General features: G+C 50.6%; 1 protein-coding gene across 1 annotated transcript in view; it reads left to right on the top strand.

Moving 5' to 3' along the window:
- Positions 1-23,451, top strand: part of FGD1 (FYVE, RhoGEF and PH domain containing 1) — a 43,973-nt gene that overhangs the window by 5,476 nt on the left and 15,046 nt on the right. Inside the window, exons 2-8 of the mRNA XM_041740860.1 lie at positions 13,429-13,602; positions 13,905-14,082; positions 14,199-14,637; positions 15,855-15,944; positions 16,628-16,776; positions 18,355-18,511; positions 18,617-18,755. Of these exons, the coding sequence (XP_041596794.1) occupies positions 13,429-13,602; positions 13,905-14,082; positions 14,199-14,637; positions 15,855-15,944; positions 16,628-16,776; positions 18,355-18,511; positions 18,617-18,755 (1,326 nt within the window). The remainder of the gene's footprint in view (positions 1-13,428; positions 13,603-13,904; positions 14,083-14,198; positions 14,638-15,854; positions 15,945-16,627; positions 16,777-18,354; positions 18,512-18,616; positions 18,756-23,451) is intronic.

Raw genomic sequence — 23,451 nt, 5'->3', positions numbered from 1 at the left:
CACTGGCTGCCTCAATTTACCATCTATGCCTAGCTCTTGTTAATGGCTGCCATTTGGCACTTCAAGTTGGAAAGCAATTGCAACTCTGGGACTCTAGGCAGAGGACACCCTGGCATCAGTAGCACCCACCACAGGGCCTGGCCCAAAGCAAGGGTTCTAAAGGGTGTCAGCAAGCTTTAAATGCTAGGAGGAACATGGAGTGTGGTTCAGGTAAGAATTTCTGTGGGAGCAAGGGCACTGAGACATGGGACATCCTGGGAACTGGGAGTGGTTTTGAGAGGAGTAAGGGAGAAGGCTGGGAAAGGGACTTTATCCTGAGGGCAAAGGGGTAACTATTGAAGGGTTTATTAAGCAGAGGAATGATGTGCCCAGATGTGAGTATTTGGGAGATCCCCGTAGCTACATGTGGAGAGTGGATGGTGGGGATTCAAGAATAGGAGCAGGGACACAGGCGGGTCGAGGTCATGGTCTTCCCAGTGACAGGTGATCATAGCTTGGGTTACAGTGATGGCAGTAGGTGAGGATAATAAGATCTGAGAGATATTTAGGGGCTAACATGGACGGGCCTTGGTGGTGGCTTGGATGTAGAGGCCAAGGAAGAAGGAATAGTCCGGGATGAGTTTGGGTTGTTGTCTGAAACCAACTACAGTGACCCAGTGGATGGCGGTGGGACCATCTACCTGCAAGAGAAGGAGCAGGTTTGAAGGAGGATACTGAGTTTGAAAGGCCTTGGGGGACATCCAGGTGGAAGTGGCCAGCAGGCATCTGGATGTAGGGTTGGAAAGCTCAGAAGAGAGCTCTCTGGGCCAGAGATGCTTCGGAATTCTCACCACCAGTGCATGTCAGGGGTCACAAAGCAGCTCATGGGGAGAAGTTGTATGTGGTTCTGGGGGCCAGTCCCATCCCTGAAGACATAGATAGTGAGGTCAGCAGAGTCACACTCAGGTGGATCATTCATGATCTGCCCAAACTTTTCCTTAGAAATGCCTTGGGGAGGGAGGGCAGTTTTTTTTTAATTTATTAATTTAAGAGAGAGCACAAGTAGGGGGAGGAGGAGGAGCAGAGGGAGAGGGAGAAGCAGGCTCCCCACTGAGCAGGGAGCCCGACATGAGACTCAGTCCCAGGACCCTGGGATCATGACCCAAGCTGAAGGCAGACACTTAACCCACTGAGCCATGCAGGCACCTCTGAGGGAGGGCAGTTTTTAAAGCACATTTGCATAAAGCTGAGACCCATTTTACATATACCCGGGGTAGTGGCTGATGCCAAGAACCAAAGCAATCCTCCTGAAAAGCAAATCAAACATTAGTAAAGTAAATTCTTGTGGCTCCCTCAATGTTCTCCCTTTTGAGGGCATCCCAGAGAGGTCATAGAGGGAGGTCACTCATGGAAAGAAAAGGGGGCTCATGACAGGAGAGGGTGGTGGGCTCTGCCGGGGACTTTTGGAGAGCAGCACTTTGAGATCCTGAGGGAATGTCTGGGAAAAGACCCAGATTTTGTTCAGTCAGTTGGGGCCCTCCAAACAAACACAACAGCATAGAAAGACTCTGGTTAGTGGGGGGGGAAAGGACTTTCCCACACAGGACTAAAGGAATGGAAGTTTCCAAGTTGCAGATGGCTGGCACCCCTGATACTGAGCCCTTTCAGGTGCCTCTGTCCCTGTGGGAGGGCCTGGTTGGAGCTACCTGCTTCCTCAAGGGTGAGTGGTAGCTGTATCCCAGACAGACTCCAAGCATGGCTTTCTGGGGGCCAGTTAGCTAAATGCCTTAGGCAGATGTGGAACTGGCCAGATCCTGGCTGGGTGGGGCCAGGACCTGTCTGGAATGAGGGCAGGAAGCACAGTCTGCCATTGGCTGGCCCTGCAGAGTTATGTTCCCTCCTCTGGGAGAGAGCAGACATCCTTGGAGCAGTGAGCCCAGCCTCTCTGGGCTCCAATACTCAGTTTGTTGGACTTGGGAGGCATCACATCTCCCAAAGGTGCTTCAAAACATGCATGGAACTGGAGACTAGGATGCAAGGCAGTAGCTGCAGGAGCCTCGGTGCTCCTGGCTCTGCCACTGGCTCACTGTGCCCCCAGGCCTACTTTCCCCTCTCAGGGCCTTAGTTTCTTCCATTTATAACACTGGGACCTGATCATCACCTTTGTCTGGCATATAACATGGCATCAATAAATACTTGGAAACAAATCCTTGGCAGATAAGGGAAGGGAAAAGGGGAAGAAGAAAGGCATTTCTTTATTCAATGAATGTTTATTGAGGACATACCCTGTGGTTGGTCCTGTGCAAGGTGCTTGGTGTGCAACAAGACAGGCACAACCCTGCTCACGGAGCTTCTTTCTAGCAGGCAAGAGCTGCATGGAGAAATTCTAAGCACAGATGCAGCAGGAACATACAAGGAGGGGGGTAAGTAGGGAAAAAAGGACACTTGAGTTGAGACTCCGGAGATGAATAGGAGCCCAGAGGTAAGGCAAAGCGGAAGAGCCATTCAGGCCATGGGAACAGCATGTGCCAAAGCCCCAGGCGGAAGAGAGCACTTTCGAGGAACAGACAAGAGGCCATTGTGGCTGGAGGGTGGGGGCAGGGAAGTGTTCTTGAGCTGGGCCTCCCTTATTCCCAAGCTCAGGAGGTTGGAGTTCACCCTGGAAGCAAGGGGAGCCCTTCGCAGGGCTGCAGGAATTGAAGCCAACTGTGTTTTCATAAGCTGGTTGTGGTGTGGAGAACACCTTGTAGAGAGGATTGGAGGGAAACCAGTTAGAAGCTGGAGAATGGGAGAGAGCCTATGGATTCTAAAGCTAAGAAAGTCTAGTGTGCGAGAGCTTGGGGTCTGGCTGGATGTGTGATTTGAGGGACAGGGAGGAGACATCAGAGAAAACCCAGCCTCTGGCTTGGGGGACTGCAAAGATGGATGTGCCACTCTTGGGATGGGGAAAGAAGGAGGAAGGAGGAGCCACTAGGCCCTGGATGTGGCTTGGGATGCACTGAATCTGAGGAGTCTGAAGACAGGGGATGGGGTATTCACCTGGCTGTGCCCAGTAGGCAGGCATCAGCTGTGCCCACCTTGGCCCCAAAGTTAAGAGCAGGAGGGCGAAGGGCACAGGTGTGTGGTTGAGGTCCAGAGGGAATGGGAGGCTCTTCCTCATGCTGACACCTTTAGGCCCTCTGTGGTGCTTTCCTGTGGAGCCCGCTCATGGAAGGGGTTAAGTCACAGAGGGAAGGTGCTTGTAGAAAGCGGGGAAAGGCGGGACTGGCCTCAGGGAGCTGCAGCAGCCTTAGAAGCCCTTCATTTGGACCTGGTAGGCACACAGCAGCTGCCCACACTGCTACCTTTGCCTTCCCCTTCACCTTCCCTGCTCCCCCCCCCCAACTTCTTCCCAGTTCCCCTAGGTAGGGCCTCCCTGCCTAATGCATTCCAGGTGTTGACACAGCCCCAGGGGTGGCAGGGAGTAGGGCAAGGAAGGTGTGGGTCTTCCTTACTGTGCATTTCTTAGGGGCTCCAGTCTCTTAGCCTCTCTGCTTCTGTTCTCTGGAGAATTCCTTCAGGGATCTCTGGGTCCTGAGTCTCCTCCTGCAAGGTCATGCAGTGGGGAAAACACTGCCCCCCACCCACAGACCCAGCTTTGCCTCTTTTTAGTTCTGTGTGACCTTGGGCAAGTTTCTTCACCTCCCTGAGCCTCTGTTTCCTCATCTGTAAAATGGGGTTATCATGCCCACCTCTTAGTGTTGTCTTAAGAATTTGCCACAGGTAAAGAAATCCTCACAGCACTCATTGTAGCCAACATTCCACAAATGGTTCTGCCCTTTTTGTTTCTGCCCTTTTGCCTCTCTGGGGCTGCATCCCTTGCTGTCCCTGGCTCCCTTCTGCCGCGCCCCCCTTTTACAGCTTCCCTCTCCAGCTGTCCAGCTCTCTGCAGTCTTCATTTCAGTCTTCTCCCTCCTAGTCTTGGTTTCTCTCTCTCTCTCTCTCTCTCTCTCTCTCTCTCTCCCCTTGCCTTTTTCCCTCATGATCTCTCTGTTACTAACTCTCAAATTTGACCAGGCTTCTGGTAAAAGGGGAAGGGACATGGGTAGATGTTGGGGTCCTTGGGGTCACATACAGCAGGGGTCAGAGGGGCCATCCCCTACTGGCTTTGTCCTCACAGAAGGGAAATCCCAGCCAGCGTGGCAGCCCCAGCACTGGGTAATTATGCCCCAGTGCTCCCAGCTGCAGCTCCACTCCCTTCCCTTCCTGTCCTCTGAAGTCCCCAGCCCCTCCTGGAGGTGGAGCAACCACCCTCATCTTTCTCTGGCCTCAGGTCCAGAGACACAAGGAGGAGGTGGCCAGACCCTTCCAGCAATCCAGCAACTGCAAGAGGGATGGGCTGCCTGTGCTCCCATGTGGCTGTGTGGTGTGTGTGTACATGTGTGTGCATGTGTGTACGTGCATGCGTGCACATGTGCCTGACTGCTTGGCTGTCTTTGTCCCCAAGGGTATGTTCTGTATATATCGTAATGTTCTTCTTTTGGTGTATCTGTGTGTGTTTGAGTGAGTGTCTGTATATATCTGCGTGTGTCTGTGTGTGTTTTTGGGTCTGCATTTGTTTTATGTGCCTGTTTGCCTGCTTGTGTGTCACCTTGATTCTGTCTAAGCCCCTGGGAGTTTCTAGATGTGGATTGCTGTACGGAGGTCTTGTGTGTGCGTATGCGTGCATTGTGTGTGTGTGTGTGTGTGTGTGTGTGTGTGTGTTCCTGTGCCAATGTCTGTCTCTACTCCCTGTGAGTTCTGTATCTTAGTTGTGGTGGTGGCTGATGTGTGTGTGGGCGGGGGTGCCTGTCTGTCTTTTGGCCCTTCCTGCCCGTTGCTCCTGTTCTGGAACGTTTTTACAAACCCAGGACTCTGTTCATTGTGCCCTTCATTTTTCCACCTAGTATTCACACCTTTGCTCATTTTCTTCCCCTGCCTGCAGGACCATGCCATTCTGGATGGCTGAACTCAAAAACCACCTCCTTTAGAAAGTCATCCCCACTCCTCCCTGCAAATGTGATTTCTTTCCCAACTCAGCAAACATTGGCTGAGGATATGCTGCTCTGTAACTCTGGACACAGACATGCTTGGGATCCAGTCCCAGCTCTAACTGTGTATCCTCAGACAAGTGATTTTGCTTCTCTGTGTCTCAGTTTTGTGGCCTATAAGGTGGAGCTAATAGTACACAGAGTTGTTAGGAAGATGCCATACAGGAAAGCATCAACACAATGCTCAGCCCAGAGTAGGTGCTTAACAAACAGTTAAACCCCACATACTTTATATCCTCCACTAAACAGTGAACACCTTGAGTTCCAGAGAGTTCTGAAGGTTCTTGAAATCCCCTAGTCTCTTCTCCAGGTGTCTTGCACAGGGCAAAGTGTGAACTGGAGCAGGTGGAACAAAAGGCAGATTCTGGTTCAGGGAACTGCTGACAAGTATTGCATGAGCCTGCTCAGGCCTAGAGAAGATTGGGCCCTAGCAGTGGGGGTGGAAGAAGGGACCTCCAGGGCTGCCACCCAAAGGCAAGAGCATGTCAGATAGGACAGAAGGTAAATGGCGGAGGTGGAAGGGGCCTTAAGGACCATTTACTTCAGATACCACAAAGTAGTGGCCCATAAGTTGAATTTGACTCACAAATTTTGTTTGGCCTACCCACCATTTTCAAAATTAGGGGATTCCACGTAGAATTCTGCATTTCTGATTCTCTTGAAATATTGGAAGATCTGAAAACACAGGGCCCTGTTCCTGCAAAGTGACCATTAGATACAAGGGAGGAGCTACTACCCCTACTTCAGGTGAGACATGTGGTCTCCAGTTTACCCCAGTTCTTACCATTCCCTCATGCCTAATGCTGTCCCAATTTACAGAAAGGTCCTTACTTTACATGAGGGTACACATGTTATAGAAACATCCCTCACTTTACAGAAGGGGACTCACTCTACAAGAGACTTCTTCCATTTTACAAAAGAGTCTTCTGTTTGGCAGAGTCCTTCATTTACAGACAGGTCATCCATTTTACAAAAAGGTGTTTATAGAACTCTCCTCACTTTATAGAATGTCCCTCCATTTTGAAGAAGTCTCCTCTGCTTTGTAGAAATTTCTTCCCTTTACAGAAAGGGTATTCTTTTTGTCAAAGAGACCTCCATTTTATAGAAAGCTTCTCTATTTTGCAGGACAGAACATTCTAGGAAACTCCTTACTTGCCAAAATGGTTTCTACTTTCAAAAATGCCTTCACTCTGCACAAGGTGCCTCTGTTTTTCTGCAGAGTCCTTATGTTCAGAAGACCAGTCCAGTTCAGGGAAGGAACTTTCAAATCTACCCACAGGGTTCCTGTAGACAGCTCCTCCTGCATCTCTCACCCTTGACTGAGCTTTGTGTTTGAACTTTCTGAGAGAACATCTGTCAGGCCAAGCAAGGCCTGAGTTAGTCTGACCCCAAAGGTGTAGGCCAGGCAGCCCGGGTAGCTCAGCGGTTTAGCGCCACCTTCAGCCCAGGGTATGATCCTGGAGCCCGAGATTGAGACCCACAGTCAGGCTCCCTGCATGGAGCCTGCTTCTCCCTCTGCCGGTTTCTGCCTGCCTCTCTTTCTGTGTCTCTCATGAATAAATAAATAAAATCTTAAAATAAAGGTGTAAGCTGGACCTCACATTCAAGGGGGAGATGGGAAGAAGTGGAGCAGTTAGGCCTTTATCCCCTGCTTTTTTCTCAAACTGAGGTACACCCCTCCCCCTCTGCCCGCCCTCCCCTCACCCCTCACCCCTCCTCTCCCAACAGAGCTGGCTTTCCAAAAGACACTTTCTCATTTGCCTGTTGTTTTTTCTTTCTACTCTCTCTGTTCCCTTTCTCTACCCCACACCACCCCACCCCACCCCCAGGAATTCCAACTGTCCCTGGGGCCTACCTCTTAGCCTAGAGAGACTGAGGTCTAGGGGTTATAGGGAGAAGCATGCAGTGGGGGTCTGGAGGATTGAGTGCTGGGACCAGCTTCTGCCCCCCCTAGCATCTCACCAGGTCCTCCAAATGATGAGCACACACATATTCTCCCCCATTTTGCAGATGGGGAAATTGGGGTCCAGAGTTGTGAAGCAACTGCCCAGGTCACCATGGAGTTAATGGCTGAGGTCCAGTCCGAGGCCCTATTAGCTGACTTGAGGTTAAGCCAAGGCTACAACTAGGAGGTGGGAGACAGGGTGTTGCTGGCCAGGGAGGGGAATGCTGGAAGCTGAAATTACCAGAAAGAGGGGAAGGAGAGGCAGGGTCATTCCAGTGGAAATGGACAAATGAAGGAGTCCTTATCTTCCAACAGCTAGAGGACAGACCTGCTCTGCCAGGGGCCCCAAAGCATGTACTCAGGGCACCTGCCAAGTAGGGGCATGTAGCAACCAGAAACAATTTTTGGAATGATTTTTTTATTTCAATAACAGTAAGTTGTCATGGAAAAATCCAAAACTCTATTATGCTTCTTAACCTTTATTTTACAGTTTTGTATTTTCTTTTTTTTTTAATTTATTTATGATAGTTACAGAGAGAGAGAGGGAGAGGCAGAGACATAGGCAGAGAGAGGAGCAAGCTCCATGCACCGGGAGCCCGATGTGGGAGCCCGATGTGGGACTCGATCCCGGGTCTCCAGGATCGCCCTGGGCCAAAGGCAGGCGCCAAACCGCTGCGCCACCCAGGGATTCCTGATTTGTATTTTCAATTGAATTTGAATTGAGTGTGAATTGCGGGTTGGGGCACCATTGTCTTTTCTTTGCCATGCCAGCTCTAGTAGGAATCCTGCCCTGATCTGAGGAGCTGTTGATGAGAGTGGAGCTGGATTCTGTGTCCATCTCTGGCTGGGCTAGCTATGTTTCTTGGTGTGCCAATAGCTTTGTGTTAGATTACAGCCTGTGGCCTGTGGGTTTATGTATCTGTGTGCACAGTTTTGTATCTTTGTGGATGTGTGGTTCTGTTGGCTTTCAAGTTTAACTCACATTGCTGTGTTTGGTGGGGGGCATTATGCTCTTTCCCTTCTTTGTTTTACTGGCTCCCCAAAATCTGGGGGCTATGATTACTATCCAATTTTACAGACAAGGGAACTGGGGTTCAGATAGATACAGAGGTTTGCCCAGGTCACACAACTAGTAGGGGGGGGTGTTGACTCTGCATGACTCCTGAGCCAGATCTTCCTTCTTTTTTTAAGAGAGGGAGAGAGCAGAGGAGGGACAGAGCAAGAGGGAGAGAGAACCTCAAGGAGGCTCCACACCCAGCCTGGAGTCCATTTCAGGGCTTGATCTCACAACCTTGAGATCATGACCCAAGCCAAAATCAAGAGTCAGACACCCAACCGACTGACCCACCCAGGCACCCCCAAACCCACTCTTCCTAAGGAGGGTGCCACAACACCTCAATACACACAGTCCAGTCAATGAGTGCAGCAATCCCACCCCTCTTTGGGATAGTCATATACCACAGATTCTAAATGATTGACCTTGTTTTTTAATAAATAAGACCAGATCCAAGGTTATCCCTGAAATAATGTCACTGTCATGAGCATTTATGTGCTCATTGCAGGGAAATTGGGTAGAGCCCACAGCTTGCCAGAGGCTTAAATGGACAAGAGACTAGGGGGCTCTCGTTGCCAGGTGCCGCCTCAGCGGTCCGGCTCTGCCTCATTCACTCTAAGCCCTCCTTGACTTAGGTTGTGAAAATTTGCTCAAATAAAGTACAGGTAGATTTGAATTTCAGATATTCAACCAACAGTCTTTTAGTATGGTGTAATAAATTTTTAGTATAAGTATGCATAAGACATGCTTATACTAAGAAATTATTCATTGTTAATCTGAAATTCAAATTTAACTGGGCATTCTGTATTTTATCTGGTCACCCTGTCCCCAGCCTCCCCTCCCACCCTGAGCTTCTCCAGTACCAACAGGCTGACCCCCTTGTACTTCCTGAGCCCCACTTAGCTTTTCCTGAATGACACTTTCTTGTCTTTGAGACTGGGAGCTCCCTGAGGGTTAAAATGAGATTACCTTTTGCCTGCTGAAGGCTTGTTGGGACTGTATACCCCCGCCCCCACAGGAAGACCTGGGACAGGTCCCAGGCACTCCTGGGGGGCCCAGGGTATGCTTCCAGTCAGTTGCAGGAGACACCAGAATGGCAGCAATGGTTGTATGCAAGCATAATATGCTGAGCGCAGGGATCCCTGGGTGGCGCAGCGGTTTGGCGCCTGCCTTTGGCCCAGGGCACGATCCTGGAGACCCAGGATCGAATCCCAGGTCGGGCTCCTGGTGCATGGAGCCTGCTTCTCCCTCTGCCTGTGTCTCTGCCTCTCTCTCTCTCTCTCCCTGTGTGACTATCATAAATAAATAAAAATTAAAAAAAATATGCTGAGCGCATTACATATGGATGTGTGAACAACTTTGCAGCTCTCACTAGGTCGTTGAGGACTATGCATTGTCAATGTGTGGCTGGGTACATTTTCACCAAGTATTATAAAATTTGGTGAAAAAAAATAAAAATACAAAATAAAGTTTGGTGGTGTGACTTTCTGTGAGTGGGGTGCTGTCCTTTGTGGCCTCTGCTCTGATGGGCACTGGGGACTCTGGTAAACCCAGTAGTGGAGGGGGCAGTGCTGGTGGAGGACTCTGTCAGATGTGCAGGTGTGAGTGCATGAGAGATAATGCTGTGGGTTGTCAACTATACAAAATGGGCTGGAGAAAACCAATGCAGGACCTAGCCAGGTGGGATGGGATGGGGCCGTGGGAATGGCTATGGTATCCAAAAAATGGAGAAGGCCTCCTTGAGGAGCTCCCTAGGGGCAGAGATGGAATTTTCACATCTTCCAGTAGTGAGTCTACTGGGCTCAGAACAGGGCTCAGAAGTATCTGGGAGAACTGAACTAAGCCTAGGGAAGCCAGAGAGTTGCATGGGGCTGTGAGGTGCCATGGAGACCTAGCTGAGAAGTTCCTATTTTCCCCATGGGCAGTGGGAAGTCACAGAAAGCTCTTGTGCAGATAAATACCATGACCTAAGCTGGAGGTCCATCTACCCACCTGGAGGGAGCAAGACTTGGGGACAAGGGGGCCACTGAGGGAAAACATAGGAAGAGACAGGGAAATGTAGGCAGAGGAACAGGCATGAGGAGCTCTAAAACAGGAAAGGGAGGGATCTTGAACCTTCTTCCTTCAGCAGAGCTTCAGCTGGTTCTTGGCCAGGCCTAGGAACTGGAACCCTGATGTCATCTCCCTGTAGGTGGGCATAGAGGTATTGCACTCACTAGCCACACTGCAGCTCATGACTTTCTGAAGCACTGGGGTGCAGCCCTGCCCCTCCTGCTTCTCTTTTCCAGCTTCCCCCGGAAGAGCAGGCTTAAGAAAGGAGTCCAGTGTAGGACCAATCTGCTGAAGCTCTTCCATTGACTTGCTGTGTGACCTTGGGCCAGTCACTGCCCCCTTTCTCTGCCTTCATCTCCTCATTAGATACTGGGTTCACAGTCCCTGCCCCCTCTCTTCTGGGAATCAAGAGTGTCCCAGAATAATTGAATTTTATCCAGCTTCCCATTCTGCAGGGCAGCCTGCAGGGAGGCAGAGAGAAAGAAGAGCAGGCCCATTGGTGGGCTCCCAGGTGAGGTGGGTGAAGAGGGAGTGGAGGGTGGGCCACAGCAGGGCCACAAAGGATGATATGGTCATCCTCTCCCCAGAGCAAGCAATGGAGCCAAGAAAGAGAAGACCAGCCAGCCCCCCCCCCACCTAGCTGCTCTGTAACAGACTGGGTAGGGGGGACTCCCCCAGGGAGGCTTGCCTGCTTTGAGGGGTGGAGACAGGACTGGGTAGAGCCCTGAGGAGGCAGACAAGGGGCATCCGAGACCCTTGCACCTACACATGCATCTCTGAGGGGTTGGGGGTGGAGGTGTCTGCACAATGAGGTGCCTGGCTTTGCCTCCTGGATCTCTGACACTGTCAAATACTCTGTTTTGCTTTCTCTGGCCATGTGTCTCTCAAACTGTGTCTCTTTATGTGCCACCCTCCAAGTGATTCATCCTCTTCAACCCCACACTCAGGGGAATGCAGGGCAGGATCAGGCCAGGAGGTGCTGAGCAGGGCAGGCTAAACTGAACTGAGAGGAGCACTTCCTCCCTCCCAGTCAAGGCCCTGCCTGCTCAGGTAGGAAAGGAAGTGAGGAAACTGCACCCAAGGCAAGATACAGGGTGAAGGAGTGGGGCTTGGCCTGGGGGCACGTGTTCCTGCAGGGCTGGGAGGGGCCCATGGCCTGAGTTCCCTGGGGCCTACCTGGCTGGAGTAGGGCCAGACTGGGGCCAGAGACCCAGGGAAGCTGCTGGAACGCTGTGGGTTGGGCTGTTCCTTCCCTACAAGACTGGAAGACCTAAAATTCCCTGTGACTTTTTTTTGCCCATGTGACCCTGTAGAGTGTCTCTGCATGTTGTATCTGTATGTTTTTGCATCAGATGGCATTATTGACACCACAACCATTCAGACCAGTAGGCACATGTTAGGTGTGTATGTATGCCTGAACCCCTAAGACCTAAGGACACCTTGGACATGTTTGTTTCATGAGTATGATGGAGTAGTAAATCAGGGCATATGTCTGTGATTGCTTGTGTTCTGGAAACATGGCAGTGTGTGACTTTGTGATGTCATCCCGTTGTATGAGGTTGTATTTAATGTGGTATAATGACCCTGTGTGGTTATAGTCCTTGTGACCATGTGGACCACTTGTAGGCATGTGAACATGCAACACCATATTATGGTACGTATGACACACCAGGGCCCTGTGATTGCAAGACACAGTATAAATTACACCATATATATTTGTGACTCAGTGCAACCATATTTGAGGAGTATACATGATGGGAAGTAGTTGGGAAATTATTGTATTAAACTGTATAAAATGATAGGCTTGCCACTGCATGACTGTCTTTGTGACCGTGCATGACTGTGCATGTGTATGGGCTACCCTGGGGCTGTGTGGGTTTTATGACTGTGGGTCTCTGTGACTGTGTGTGACTGGGCTTTCAGGAGCATGATGACGTGTGATTAGATATTAGAATTTGTGAGGTCCAGGGACGCCTGGGTGGCTCAGTGGTTGAGCGTCTGCCTTCAGCTCAGAGTGTGATCCCGGGGTCCTGGGATCGAGTCCCACATCAGGCTCCCTGCAGAGGGCTTCTCCCTCTTCCTGTGTCTCTGCCTTTCTCTGTGTGTCTCTCATGAATAAGTAAATAAAATCTTTTTTAAAAAAAAAGGATTTGTGAGGTCTTGCATTTGTATGAAACAGTCTAAATAACTCCATGTGGCTCTGTAACTGAGTGGGCCCTTTTGTGACTGGTTGGTATGAGACTCTGTAATGCAGGGTAACAGAGTCTGTGGCTGTGTGTGGCTGTGGCTGTGTGTTGCCCTCCCTCTCTGTCCCCCACTCCCCCCCCCCACACACACACACTGACTTCTACAACTCCCTGCCTAGCCAGGCCCACCTGAGCCCCACGCTCCTTCCCTTTGGGACATGTCATCCTGGAGGGTCCCTCATTGCCTTTCAGATGGAGTCTTCTGTCCCAACCATCATCTCCCCTAGGACCAAAGATAGAGGTGGACTTCGGGAGCTCACAGTAGGGAAGAGGGATGGTGCAAAAGACCTCCCATTTTCTGTATTTGTTGCCTGTCATTTTAAAGCCATTCCTGCGACCTGAACTCTGGGTGCTGAGTGTGTGTGGTTGTGTGTGGGTGTGGAAGTAGAAGAGGTCAGTACAGATTAGTGAGAGCCTAGGATTTTAAGAAGCAAAACTTTTGCTCATGAAATACAGTTTTGTCATTTTTTAAAAAAGATTTTATTTATTCATGAGAGACACAGAGAAAGAGGCAGAGACATAAGCAGATGGAGAAGCAGGCTCCCCACTGAGCAGGGAGCCTGACGTGGGACTCAATCCCAGGACACAGGGATCATGACCTGAGCCAAAGGCTGAGCCAGGTGCCCCTACAGTTTTGTCATTTTTTAGCACACTCCACTATATAAAATGGTAGACAAGGAAGTCCAGATATCCTCAGGACCTTTAGAAGAAGAATGAAGAAGGCTTAAAGCTCAGCATACTCACTGTGGCTATATAAGCAAGGGCTGCAAACACGTACACAAACTGTAGGGTGCTCACATCCACCCCTAGCCTGGCTAAATGCCCTAAAAATAATGCCTGCTGACATACAAGGAATCAATGTACAGATCACAAAGAACTCTTGTCTATTGATGCAAACAGCCAGCCACATCCCTGGGCCTGGCCCCCCCATCTGAGGGCTGTGGTAGAGGCTTCCCAGAAAGACAGTGTGCTCAGGAAAGTTCAGGGAAACCCAATACACCCCAATACCTGCTAAGACATACAACCCCAGGCCCCTTTGAGGTCACATCAATTGCTTCACACCCAGCTTCTCCTCTTCTGTAGGGCTGCACCAGGGAAACCGGATCCTGGTTAAAAGTTTGTCCCTTGACCCTGGCCAGAGCCTTGAACCTCATCCAGAAGGTCCACAGAGGCTTCGTTCAGACCCAGGCCCCCCCACTGAAACCCCCAGCCAGCGTCCTTCACCTCTAAAGCGGACACCAGGCCCAAAGCCACAAGGTAAGTGGTTCCAGAGGTGGGCAGAGAAATGGCCCAGGAGAGGGGATGACGGAGGGAAGAGGTTGACCAGTGGCAGAGGGGTAGTCCTTTTAGAAGGGTAGGAAACACCGTGGTCTAGTGGCAAAGGGCTGTGACCTAGGGCTAATGGGTACATACTGGCATTTTGCCTCAGTCTTGCTCTGCACCTGCCTGGGGCAAAGGTGCAGCCTGGGGTGGGGGATGTGGAGGGCCTTGTGACATGACAGCTACCTCTAAACTCAGCTCAATGGGATCTCCCCTCTCTTCCCTGTCCATTTCTCCAGTCCCCCCAAAGCCCAGCTACCTGCAGATGCCCCGGATGCCCCCCCCACCTGAGCCCATTCCCCCTCCACCATCACGCCCCCTGCCTGCAGACCCCAGAGTGGCCAAGGGCCTGGCCCCCAGGCTGGAAGCCAGCTCCAGTTCTGCAGCAGTATCCTCACTGATTGAAAAATTTGAAAGGTGAGTCTGGTCCCTGTCGGGGTGAGGGTGGGCCTGGGATGGGAAGGAAGGCTATGAGACAGGACTCTCAGGCAAGCTAATACCCTGCCTCCGTGTGTGTCCACCATCCGCCTCAGAGAACCTGTGATTGTTGCCTCGGATAGGCCAGCCTCTGGCCCCAGCCCAGGTTCCACAGAGCCTGCCGTGTTGCCACAGCCACTCCCGCAGCCACCAGTGCCCCAGCTTCCCGAGGGCGAGGCCTCCCGCTGCCTGTTCCTCCTGGCCCCTGGGCCCCGGGATGGTGAGAAGGTGCCCAACCGGGACAGTGGCATTGACAGCATCAGCTCGCCATCCAACAGTGAGGAGACCTGCTTCGTCAGTGATGATGGGCCCCCCAGCCACAGCCTGGGCCCTGGGCCCCCTGCCCTGGCCAGTATCCCTGTTCCTTTGGCTGACCCCCACCGGCCCGGCTCCCAGGAGGTTGATAGTGACCTGGATGAGGAGGACGACGAGGAGGAGGATGAGAAAGACAGAGAAATCCCAGTGCCCCTAATGGAGAGACAGGAGTCTGTGGAGGTACGGACCCATGTTCACCAAGAGACAGAACAATGTGGAAAAACGAGGAGCCTGGCTTTTACACTTGGTTCTTCCCTAGCTCACTATTTCTCAAAACAGGGCATTGTTTCCACTCTGGATGTTTGGCTTCCCTGGTCCCCTGGTCCCTAAATATTGGTTGCAAACCCAAACCTCGCCCCCTCCTTCACTGTAACTACCAAAATGACCATGCACAGTTCCATATGCCCACTGGGAAAATTGTTCTACCCTCAGCAGAGAACCACTAGCTGGACCTCAGTTTTTCCATCTTGAAGATGAGTGTCCTGCTTGGGGATCCTTTAAAGTCCCATTCCAGCTGGAAAATCCCAAGACTCCATAGCTATATGACACTAGGCAAGTCTCCACTCCCCTACCACAGCCTCAGTTTCCTCACATCCAGAGAGACTTCCCAGCAGCTGGCCACCAGAGGGGCACAACAGCTAGAGCTCCTCTTCCCCAAGGGACCCGAGGCTGTGGCCACAAAGGCTCTTGGCAGCAGGAAACCCTTTCTGTGCCCAGCAGCCTAAGCCTGCTTTTCAGAGGCTTCCTTGCACTTGTTAGGTTGCAGCCAGAACACCTTCTTCACTAGAACCCAGCTCAAATGTGGGGGCTGAGGCCAGGGACTCAGAAAATACGTGTCTAGCAATTTGGAAACTGGGCAGACCGGCAGAGTTTTTAGACATTTTTGTACCTCTGTGTTTTCTTCACATCCCAGGTACTCGGCAAGCCTTTGCTGACAGTGAACTGAGTAGGTGAATAAATAACACTTGTAGACTACTTAACCTGTAGTCTGCTATGTTCTACTTGTAATAAATCATTTAACTATCTCAATTACAAAGGGACTTAGGTCCTTTTATTATCAGTATATGTAGATGAGATGTAAATACAGAGCAGTTACACAACTTATGCAAGCTGATGGATGGCAGAGCTAGGAGAGAGCGGATGCCTGGGTGCATGAGTGGCCAAGTGAGAGAGTGCATACATATCATCAGAATTGAGGAGTGGCCTTTATGATACACCAGGGAGGCAGGGATTGAAGCTGGGAAGTTTACAGGTCTAGAGATGGGGGAATAAGGAGGGTTATTCCAGGATGGCATTGGGCTTAGAGTAGCATTTGAGCTGTCCTGAGAATTCTGAGGGCTTGGGTGATGGTTCGGGGACGGAGCAATCGATGAGTGGTTGCCTCTTCTCCTTCCCAGTTGACTGTGCAACAGAAGGTGTTCCACATTGCCAATGAGCTCCTGCAAACTGAGAAGGCCTATGTTTCCAGGCTCCATCTCCTGGATCAGGTGAATGGCCCCTCAGGGGTCCCAGGGCCCCAGGACATGGTAGGTGGTTGCCAAGGAAGAAGTAAGAGGGCCTGAGCCCAACCTTACGTTACCAATCTAGAGTTGGTAAGACCACATTCTGACCTTGACCCTCATCCTGTCTCTGAAGTCAGTTCTGATTATGATCCCAAGCCTGATCTTTGTACCAACCCTCATTCCAACTTTGGGTGGGTACACCAGCCCTGACTGCAACTCTGACCTAGATCCTGAATTGACGGCAGCTGTCTACCAGGCCCTGATCCTCATTCTAATCCTGGTCCCATTCCTGACCCCAAATCCACTAGAAGCCCCAAGGGTAGGAATTTTTGCTTGCTTTGTTCACTGTGTTATCCCAGCTGTGTTATCCCTAACAGTGCCTGGTACACGGTAAGCACTTAAAAATATGTGTTAGATGAATGGATCTGACCCCAAATCTAATTCTGACCTTGGCCCTGCTCCTGACTTCTCATCATTCCAATGCCTGCCTCCAGGTCCTACCCTTGATAACTGGAGATCCAGCCCCACACATAAGCCTAATTCCATTCCCTCTCTGCTCAGTCTCAAGATCAATGCTGAGCCCAAAGCTCCACAGAGCTGCCCACAAACACTGCCCTCACCCCCCGCCAAGCCCCAGGCCCAGCTGAACACCCCTGCCCTGCCCACAGGTGTTCTGTGCCCGGCTACTCGAAGAAGCTCGGAACCGGAGTTCCTTCCCTGCTGACGTTGTCCATGGCATCTTCTCGAACATCTGCTCCATCTATTGCTTCCACCAGCAGTTCCTGCTGCCTGAGCTAGAGAAGCGCATGGAGGAATGGTGAGGGACCCCAGATCTAGGTTGCCTGTCCCCCTGTCCACAAGCCTGCCAAGCCCAGGGCATATGTGTGTGCTAGAGTCCACTCTTGCCTGTCCTCTCCTCTTACTGCCTTTCACAAAGAGAATCAGACCAACGCTCCACCCTCTATGACCTCCCAACCAAATGCAAAACACAGACCAGGACTCAGAAAATTACAATAGAACAGCACAGCCCTTAAGAGTATGAGGTTAGGAGCCAGATTGGCTGGGTTCAAATTTAAGCTCTGCCCTTTGCTAGCTTTGTGACATTAAGCAAGTTTCTTAAATCATTATGGTTCAGTTTCCTCCTCTATGTAATGAGGATAATAATAATGGCCTACTTTGTAGGGTTGTTTTAAGGATTTAAATGAGTTGATCCATGTCAAGAGTTTAGAACAGCATCCTGTATACAATAAGTGCTCAATGTGAACAGTTGTTTGTCTTTTTTTATATCAGATCTATGATAGAGCTGAGAATGGGAAGGCTGTAGGAATCCAGACAAATGGACTAAACCTAGTCTGGAGTTAGAGAAAGATTCAAGGAGGAGCTGATTCCTGAGCTGAGTCCTGAGGTAGAAGGAGGCAATCTCCCAGCCACCAGCTCTCCTCTACCAATCTGTCCTTTAAAGTCTGTACCACCTGCCATAACGGTCTTTCAGAAAAATCAGACCATGTTACTTCCTGCTTAAAATCATCTCCATGCTCAGGGTGCCTGGGTGGCTCAATCGGTTAAGCACCTGCTTTTGGCTCAGGTCATGATCCCAGGGTCCTGGGATCAAGCCCCACATTGGGCTCTCCACTCAGCAGGGAGCCTGCTTCTCCCTCTCCCTCTGTCCCCCTCACCCTACTTATGCGCTTGCTCGCTGGCTCTCTCTTCCTCTCTCTCTGTCTCAAATAGATGAATGAAATCTTTTAAAAAAATCATCTCCATGCGCCCCACACCCACAGGATAAAGTATGTCTCCCTCACCAGACTATAACCATGCGCGGCTGGCATGAAGCCAGTTCCTACATCTTCCCAACTGACTGTTACTCCTGAGGGAGAGGCCTGGCCTGATTCTTGTGTGTCCCTCAGCTGCTCATGAGCAGTGAGGGCTAAGCCCAGGTCCTGTATGTCCCTCAGCAAACTGTGACTCCTGAGGAGGATAACCAGGCTTCACTTTGTCTTCCCTATTAGACAGTGACTCTGTTGGGGCTCTGTTGACTCATTTGTGTCTTCAGAATTACCCAGCATAAGGCTAGGCCCAGAATCAATAATAAGTGTATGAAGTGGCCCTTGCAGTGAGGTCAGAGAAGGTATTTCAGAACATGTTATTCCTGGTACTAGAGAAGGGCAAAATTGGGGCAGGTGGCAGTCAGGACCATGGTTTCAGGTCAAGCTGTGCCTTTTGGCCTAATTGGCCTATAACATAAGCAGCAATTCCAGAGGAGCAGACTGGCTGAGAAGTAGATTTCTAGGAATGCAATGAGAATAGCTTACCTGGGACTAGAGACCTAGAACCCTGGGGGAATTCTGGGGGACAAGGATCAGCAGGACCATGCCAGCCCCTGCTTCCACCCCAGGGACCGCTACCCACGCATCGGAGACATCCTGCAGAAGCTGGCGCCCTTCCTCAAGATGTATGGCGAGTATGTGAAGAACTTTGACCGTGCTGTGGAGCTGGTCAACACCTGGACAGAGCGCTCCACCCAGTTTAAAGTAATCATCCATGAGGTGCAGGTAAGCAATGAAGCTGGACAGGACAGCCTGGGGAGGAGAGGTCTGCAGGGACCCAGTGAGGGGTTTATGGCCAGACCTGAGCTGCTCTGCTTCTGCCTGTCACAGAAGGAGGAAGCCTGTGGCAACCTGACATTGCAGCACCACATGCTGGAACCTGTGCAGCGCATTCCCCGCTATGAGCTGCTTCTCAAGGACTATCTCTTAAAGCTGCCCCATGGCTCCCCGGACAGCAAGGACGCCCAAAGTGAGTGCACACATCCGGGCCCTGCCTCGCCCCATCCTCCAACACTTAACTCACAGGGTCAGCCTTCCATTGCAGCATAATGAGATTCCAGGATAGGATCTCCAAACTGAAAGCTGCCTGTGAAAGGCCCACAGAGGCCCTGGAGTGAGACCTCAGGCTGAACCTCCAGGTTGAGATCTCTGCCTGAGTACCCAGACAGAGCACTCAGGAGTCCCCCAGTCTGAAGTCCCCAGCTGGAACCCCCAAGTTTGAAGAGCATGCCCAGAATGCTCCCCTAGAGGGAGCCATCTGTTTTCTAGGCCAAGACCCCAAGACTGAGCCCTAGACTCATCCTCAGATGAAGTTGCCCGGAGTCCAAAGCCTCTGCCCCATGAGCCCAGACCGACCCCTCAGGCCAAGCCCTCTTTACCAAATCTCCATAGCTGAGCTCCCCATGAAGATATTTGTCTCATCGAGCCCCTGACTTTTCCGTCATCCACATTTAGAGCTCCGCTCTGTGTCACCAGCTGCTACCTAGGATGAACCTCATAAAAAACCTCCCAAGTCTGATTAAGGCCCCACAGAATCAACTCTTTGGAACTGAGCACCCCAGGCAGGACCCCATATTTTCTACCTCCAAGATTTGGATCTCTAGTCTGAATTAATGCCTCCTCAGACTGAGTCCTCACACTGACCACTAGAAAAGTATCTCATTCTGATTCCTCCAGTATGAGGCCCACACAAATACACCCCCACCGCCACACCCAGGGTCACATCTCCAAGAGTGCTTCCCCAGAGTCTCCCCAACTTCCTCTCCCAGAGCATCATGTCCATTCATCCCTTCATTAATATAGCAATTATTTACTGAGCACCTTAGTTCTGCAAATTGGTGCTGGCACAGAGGATAAGGGAAGTAAACAAGACAGCAGATAATAAAGAGAACTGATAAATACACAGGAGAACATTAGGTAGGTGCTACATGTAGTTCGGAGAATATGAGGGTGATGTGACAGGGATGGCAGAGGTGGGGGGCTTCCTTTAGGTTGGGTGGCCTCTCTGAATAGAAGATATTTGAGTCAGACCTGAATGACAAGAAGAAGGGAGCCACTCCCCAACTGGGCAGGAACATATTCCCCAGAGGCAACAGCAAGTACAGAGTTCCTGGGGGGAAGGGGTGGCAGCTTGCAAATCTCTGGACCAACAAGAGAGCCAGTATGACTTGAGCATGATAAGTGAAGGTAGAATGGTAGAAGTAGGGTTGGTGAGAGGAGCGAAACTTTAAAGGCCAGGCTAAGGAGATGGATTTTATTCTGAGTGCAGCGGTTAGCCATTGGAAGATTTTGACCAGGATTACTTGGGAAGCAAGAGAGGGAGCTGAGAGACCAGTAAGAAGCCTTTGCAATAATCTTAGTGAGAAAAGTTGGCTTGGATGAGGGGAGTAGAGGTAAGAGCAGTGGAAGTAGTGAGAAATGGTTGGATTCAGGATATATTATATTTGGAAGCAGCACCAAAAGAACCAGGGTGGAATGGGTGTGAGTCTTGGGAAGAAAAGCCAAGAATTACTAGTAGAATTTTTGGCTAGTGGTGATATTTCTTGAGATGAGCTTAAGGAGGTTGATTTTGGACATGTTCAAAGTGAGCTGCCAGGTAGGTACGTAGTCTAGAATCTAGGGAGAGGGATTTGGATGTCACTGGCTCATGGTATTCAAAGCTGTGAGGCTGGCCACAATCAACAAGAGAGTGAAAGTAAATGGAGAAGAAATAGGGGCCAAGGGCAAGCTTAGGGAAGTGGAATCAGCAAAAGACTTAAGAAGGAGCAGCCCTAAAGGTAGGATGAAAGTTAGGAAAGTGTGGGGGGCTAATCAGGAGCAGACACTTGTGTCCACTGCTGTGTCTTCTTCCCAAATTGAGCCCCCTCCATCCTACCACATGGGACACTTTGCTACCAAGCCTGGACCTCTAGAAAGAGTGAGAACCCTAGGACGTTTGACAGCTGGACTCTACAAACAGACATCTGCAGACTAAGTGCCTCAGTCATCTCCCCAAATGAGAATCCCCACTGAAGTGCCAGGAGGAGCTACATAACCTAAATCTCGAGAAAGAGCCTTCCAGACTGATTCCCTGGGAGCAGTTCCATAGGCTGACATCTCCAACCTGAGCCCTCAGGCTGAATCCAGTATAAGGTCCCCATTATAGAATGCCCCCCTCCCCCCCACACACACACTGATTTCCCCAAACTAAGATCTGGGCCTTCAGAATGTTCTTGTTGTGAACTCTGAGAGTGGGTTCCCAGCCCTCAGCCTGAGGTCCCACAGGGAAATCCCCCCTAGAGAACTTCCCATTCTGATCTCCACAGCCACCATTCTATAAACAAGTATTGCCAAACTTAGCACCCCAGATTAACACCCCCATTTACTGTCCCTCAAGCTGTGACATCTATCCTGAGCCCAAAAGATTGACTCTTTTGTCAGGGACAGATCAATGCTATTGACTGAGACACATGAGCCCTCAGACTGATTTCTACAGTTCCCCAAAGGGAACCCTAAGATTAAGCTGCCAAGTCTGAGCTCCAAACAGACTCCAGATTGTGTCCTCCCTAACCTCAGTCCCCCAGACTGCAGACTCCTGTGTTCATCCCCTTCACTGTGCCCTTGGAAGAATGCCCTAGATTTTCTCCCAAATGAAGTCTGATCCTCCAAATCTCATCTTCTCAGTCTTAATTCCCAGACTGACTGCCCACAAAAAGCCCCCCCAAAATTTTCTACCTTGCAGCCTTGAATTCACAGATTGAGATTCCCAGGCTGAGTCCTGCAGAATGAGATCTCCAGACTGGGCTCCGTATTGAGATCCAGGAAGGATACCTCACTGCCACACTGAGTCTCCACATTTTATAACCCTCCAACTGGGATCCCCAGAAGAAACCTCCTGTCTCATTTCTCCACTCAGAGCCCATGGATTCTACAAAATCGCATATCCGCGTTGGGCTTCCAGGACTAAGTTCTTCCATTTTATTTCCACACTGGGCCTCTAGCATGACATTTCCAAACTGAAATTCCTCAAGTGAGCTCCCTGTGATGAACCCCCAAAATGAGTTGCTGGTGTAATATTCCTAAACTGGGCACCAGATGAGTCCCTTTTACCAACTATGTGTTCCTGGGCAAGCTGCTTGGTCTCAGTTTTCTCATGTGTAGAAGGGGCATGATATTGATAACTCCTTCATAGAGCTATTTTCAGGATAAATGAGATAAACCAGGTAAAGCCATCAGCACAGTGCCTAGCACATGGTAGATGCCCAATATTAGCAGTTTTTATTACTGAATTCCCTGGCTGATACCTTTCCTGCTGAATGCCAATTAAATCAGCCCCTAGATTGAGTTCACCTAACTTTGGTTCCTATTGTACCAATCTCAATCCTATCTGAGTCCCCAGAATGAACCTCAGAGCTTGAATGTGCCCAACTGAGCTCCCCATGCTAAGCCCAAAGATGAGCCCAACCCCTGTCCCTCACAGGAAAGAATTTTCCAGTCCGGTTTTCTGAGCTGCTCAGAATGAGAATATCTGAATGAAAGACAGTCCAAGATATGCTCACTATGCTACCCAGCCCAAGATCTTAAGCTGACCTTCCAATTATTTACCCCTCAGACTACAATCCCCAGGCAGAATCCCAGAAAGTACCTTAAGGCCTGACCCCCACTGAATCATATCTCTGGTTCCCTAGACTCACTCTCCCACTTTCTACTTCCCTAACTGAACTCTGAAACCTGGACTCTAGACTGGGTTCCTCAAACCAGGCCAGGTGGAACTGCTGGCCTGAACTGCCTACCATGAGCCTGAGACTGGACTCCAAACCCAGACTGCCAAACCCCACCAAAACTTCCAAGCCAAACCCCTACACTAAGTTCCTTAAACTGCATTCCTTAGTCCAAAGCCTCAAATGAAATTCTAGACTGACATCCCCACATTGGAACCACCTCCCCTCAAGACAGAGCCTATGCACACTGGACCCCTGGAGATACCAGTGTACACTCCACACAAGACATCTCAGGACAGACTTCCTGATAGCAAAGCCTCTACTCTGAGCCCAGTGACCTGCACCAGCCTGAATTTGTATGTCCACAGTTTACCAGAGTCTTTTTCCTGTCCCTTCCCTGGCTACCTCTGACCTCTACCGCCCAACATGGCCCTGCCCTGGGGTGCGGGAGGTGCAGAATGGGTAGGAGAAGGGGCAGATAACAGGGAAGTTCCAGCTCTGATGTCAACTCAGCTGCTTCCCAGGAAGATAAGGCCACCACCTCTTCTCTCTGAGTCTGTTTCCTCATTTTGGACAAACAGTGCACAATCACGCCTATCTTATAGAATTGGTGTGAGGATTGGAAGGATCTCATTTATTCAAACCATCTGATGGGGAGCGCTGGAGACAGGGGAAGGGGGGGACACTGGCCCCATCCTAGGGCGTTCCTCATCTACTGGGGGATGCAGATTTGTAAATGCATGATGAACACACAGTGTGACTAGTGGGACAGAGGGGAGTGCAGAGGAACGTGAGAACTGTGACAGGGTCCCGACCCAGCCTATGAACTCAGGGCAGGTTTACTAGAGAAGGCAAGCTGAATCCAGTTAGCCAGATGAAGCAAGACAGCACATATTTAGGGAGGTACATGTGGAGAAAGTCGGAGAGGTCAGCAGAAGCCAGATCTCCAAGGGCTTTCAATGCCAG

The sequence above is a fragment of the Vulpes lagopus genome, chromosome X (assembly GCF_018345385.1).
Source record: "Vulpes lagopus strain Blue_001 chromosome X, ASM1834538v1, whole genome shotgun sequence".
NCBI classification, from domain to species: domain Eukaryota; kingdom Metazoa; phylum Chordata; class Mammalia; order Carnivora; family Canidae; genus Vulpes; species Vulpes lagopus.
The sequence above is the reverse complement of the archived record's forward strand: the minus strand, read 5'-3'. Positions and strand labels throughout refer to the sequence as shown.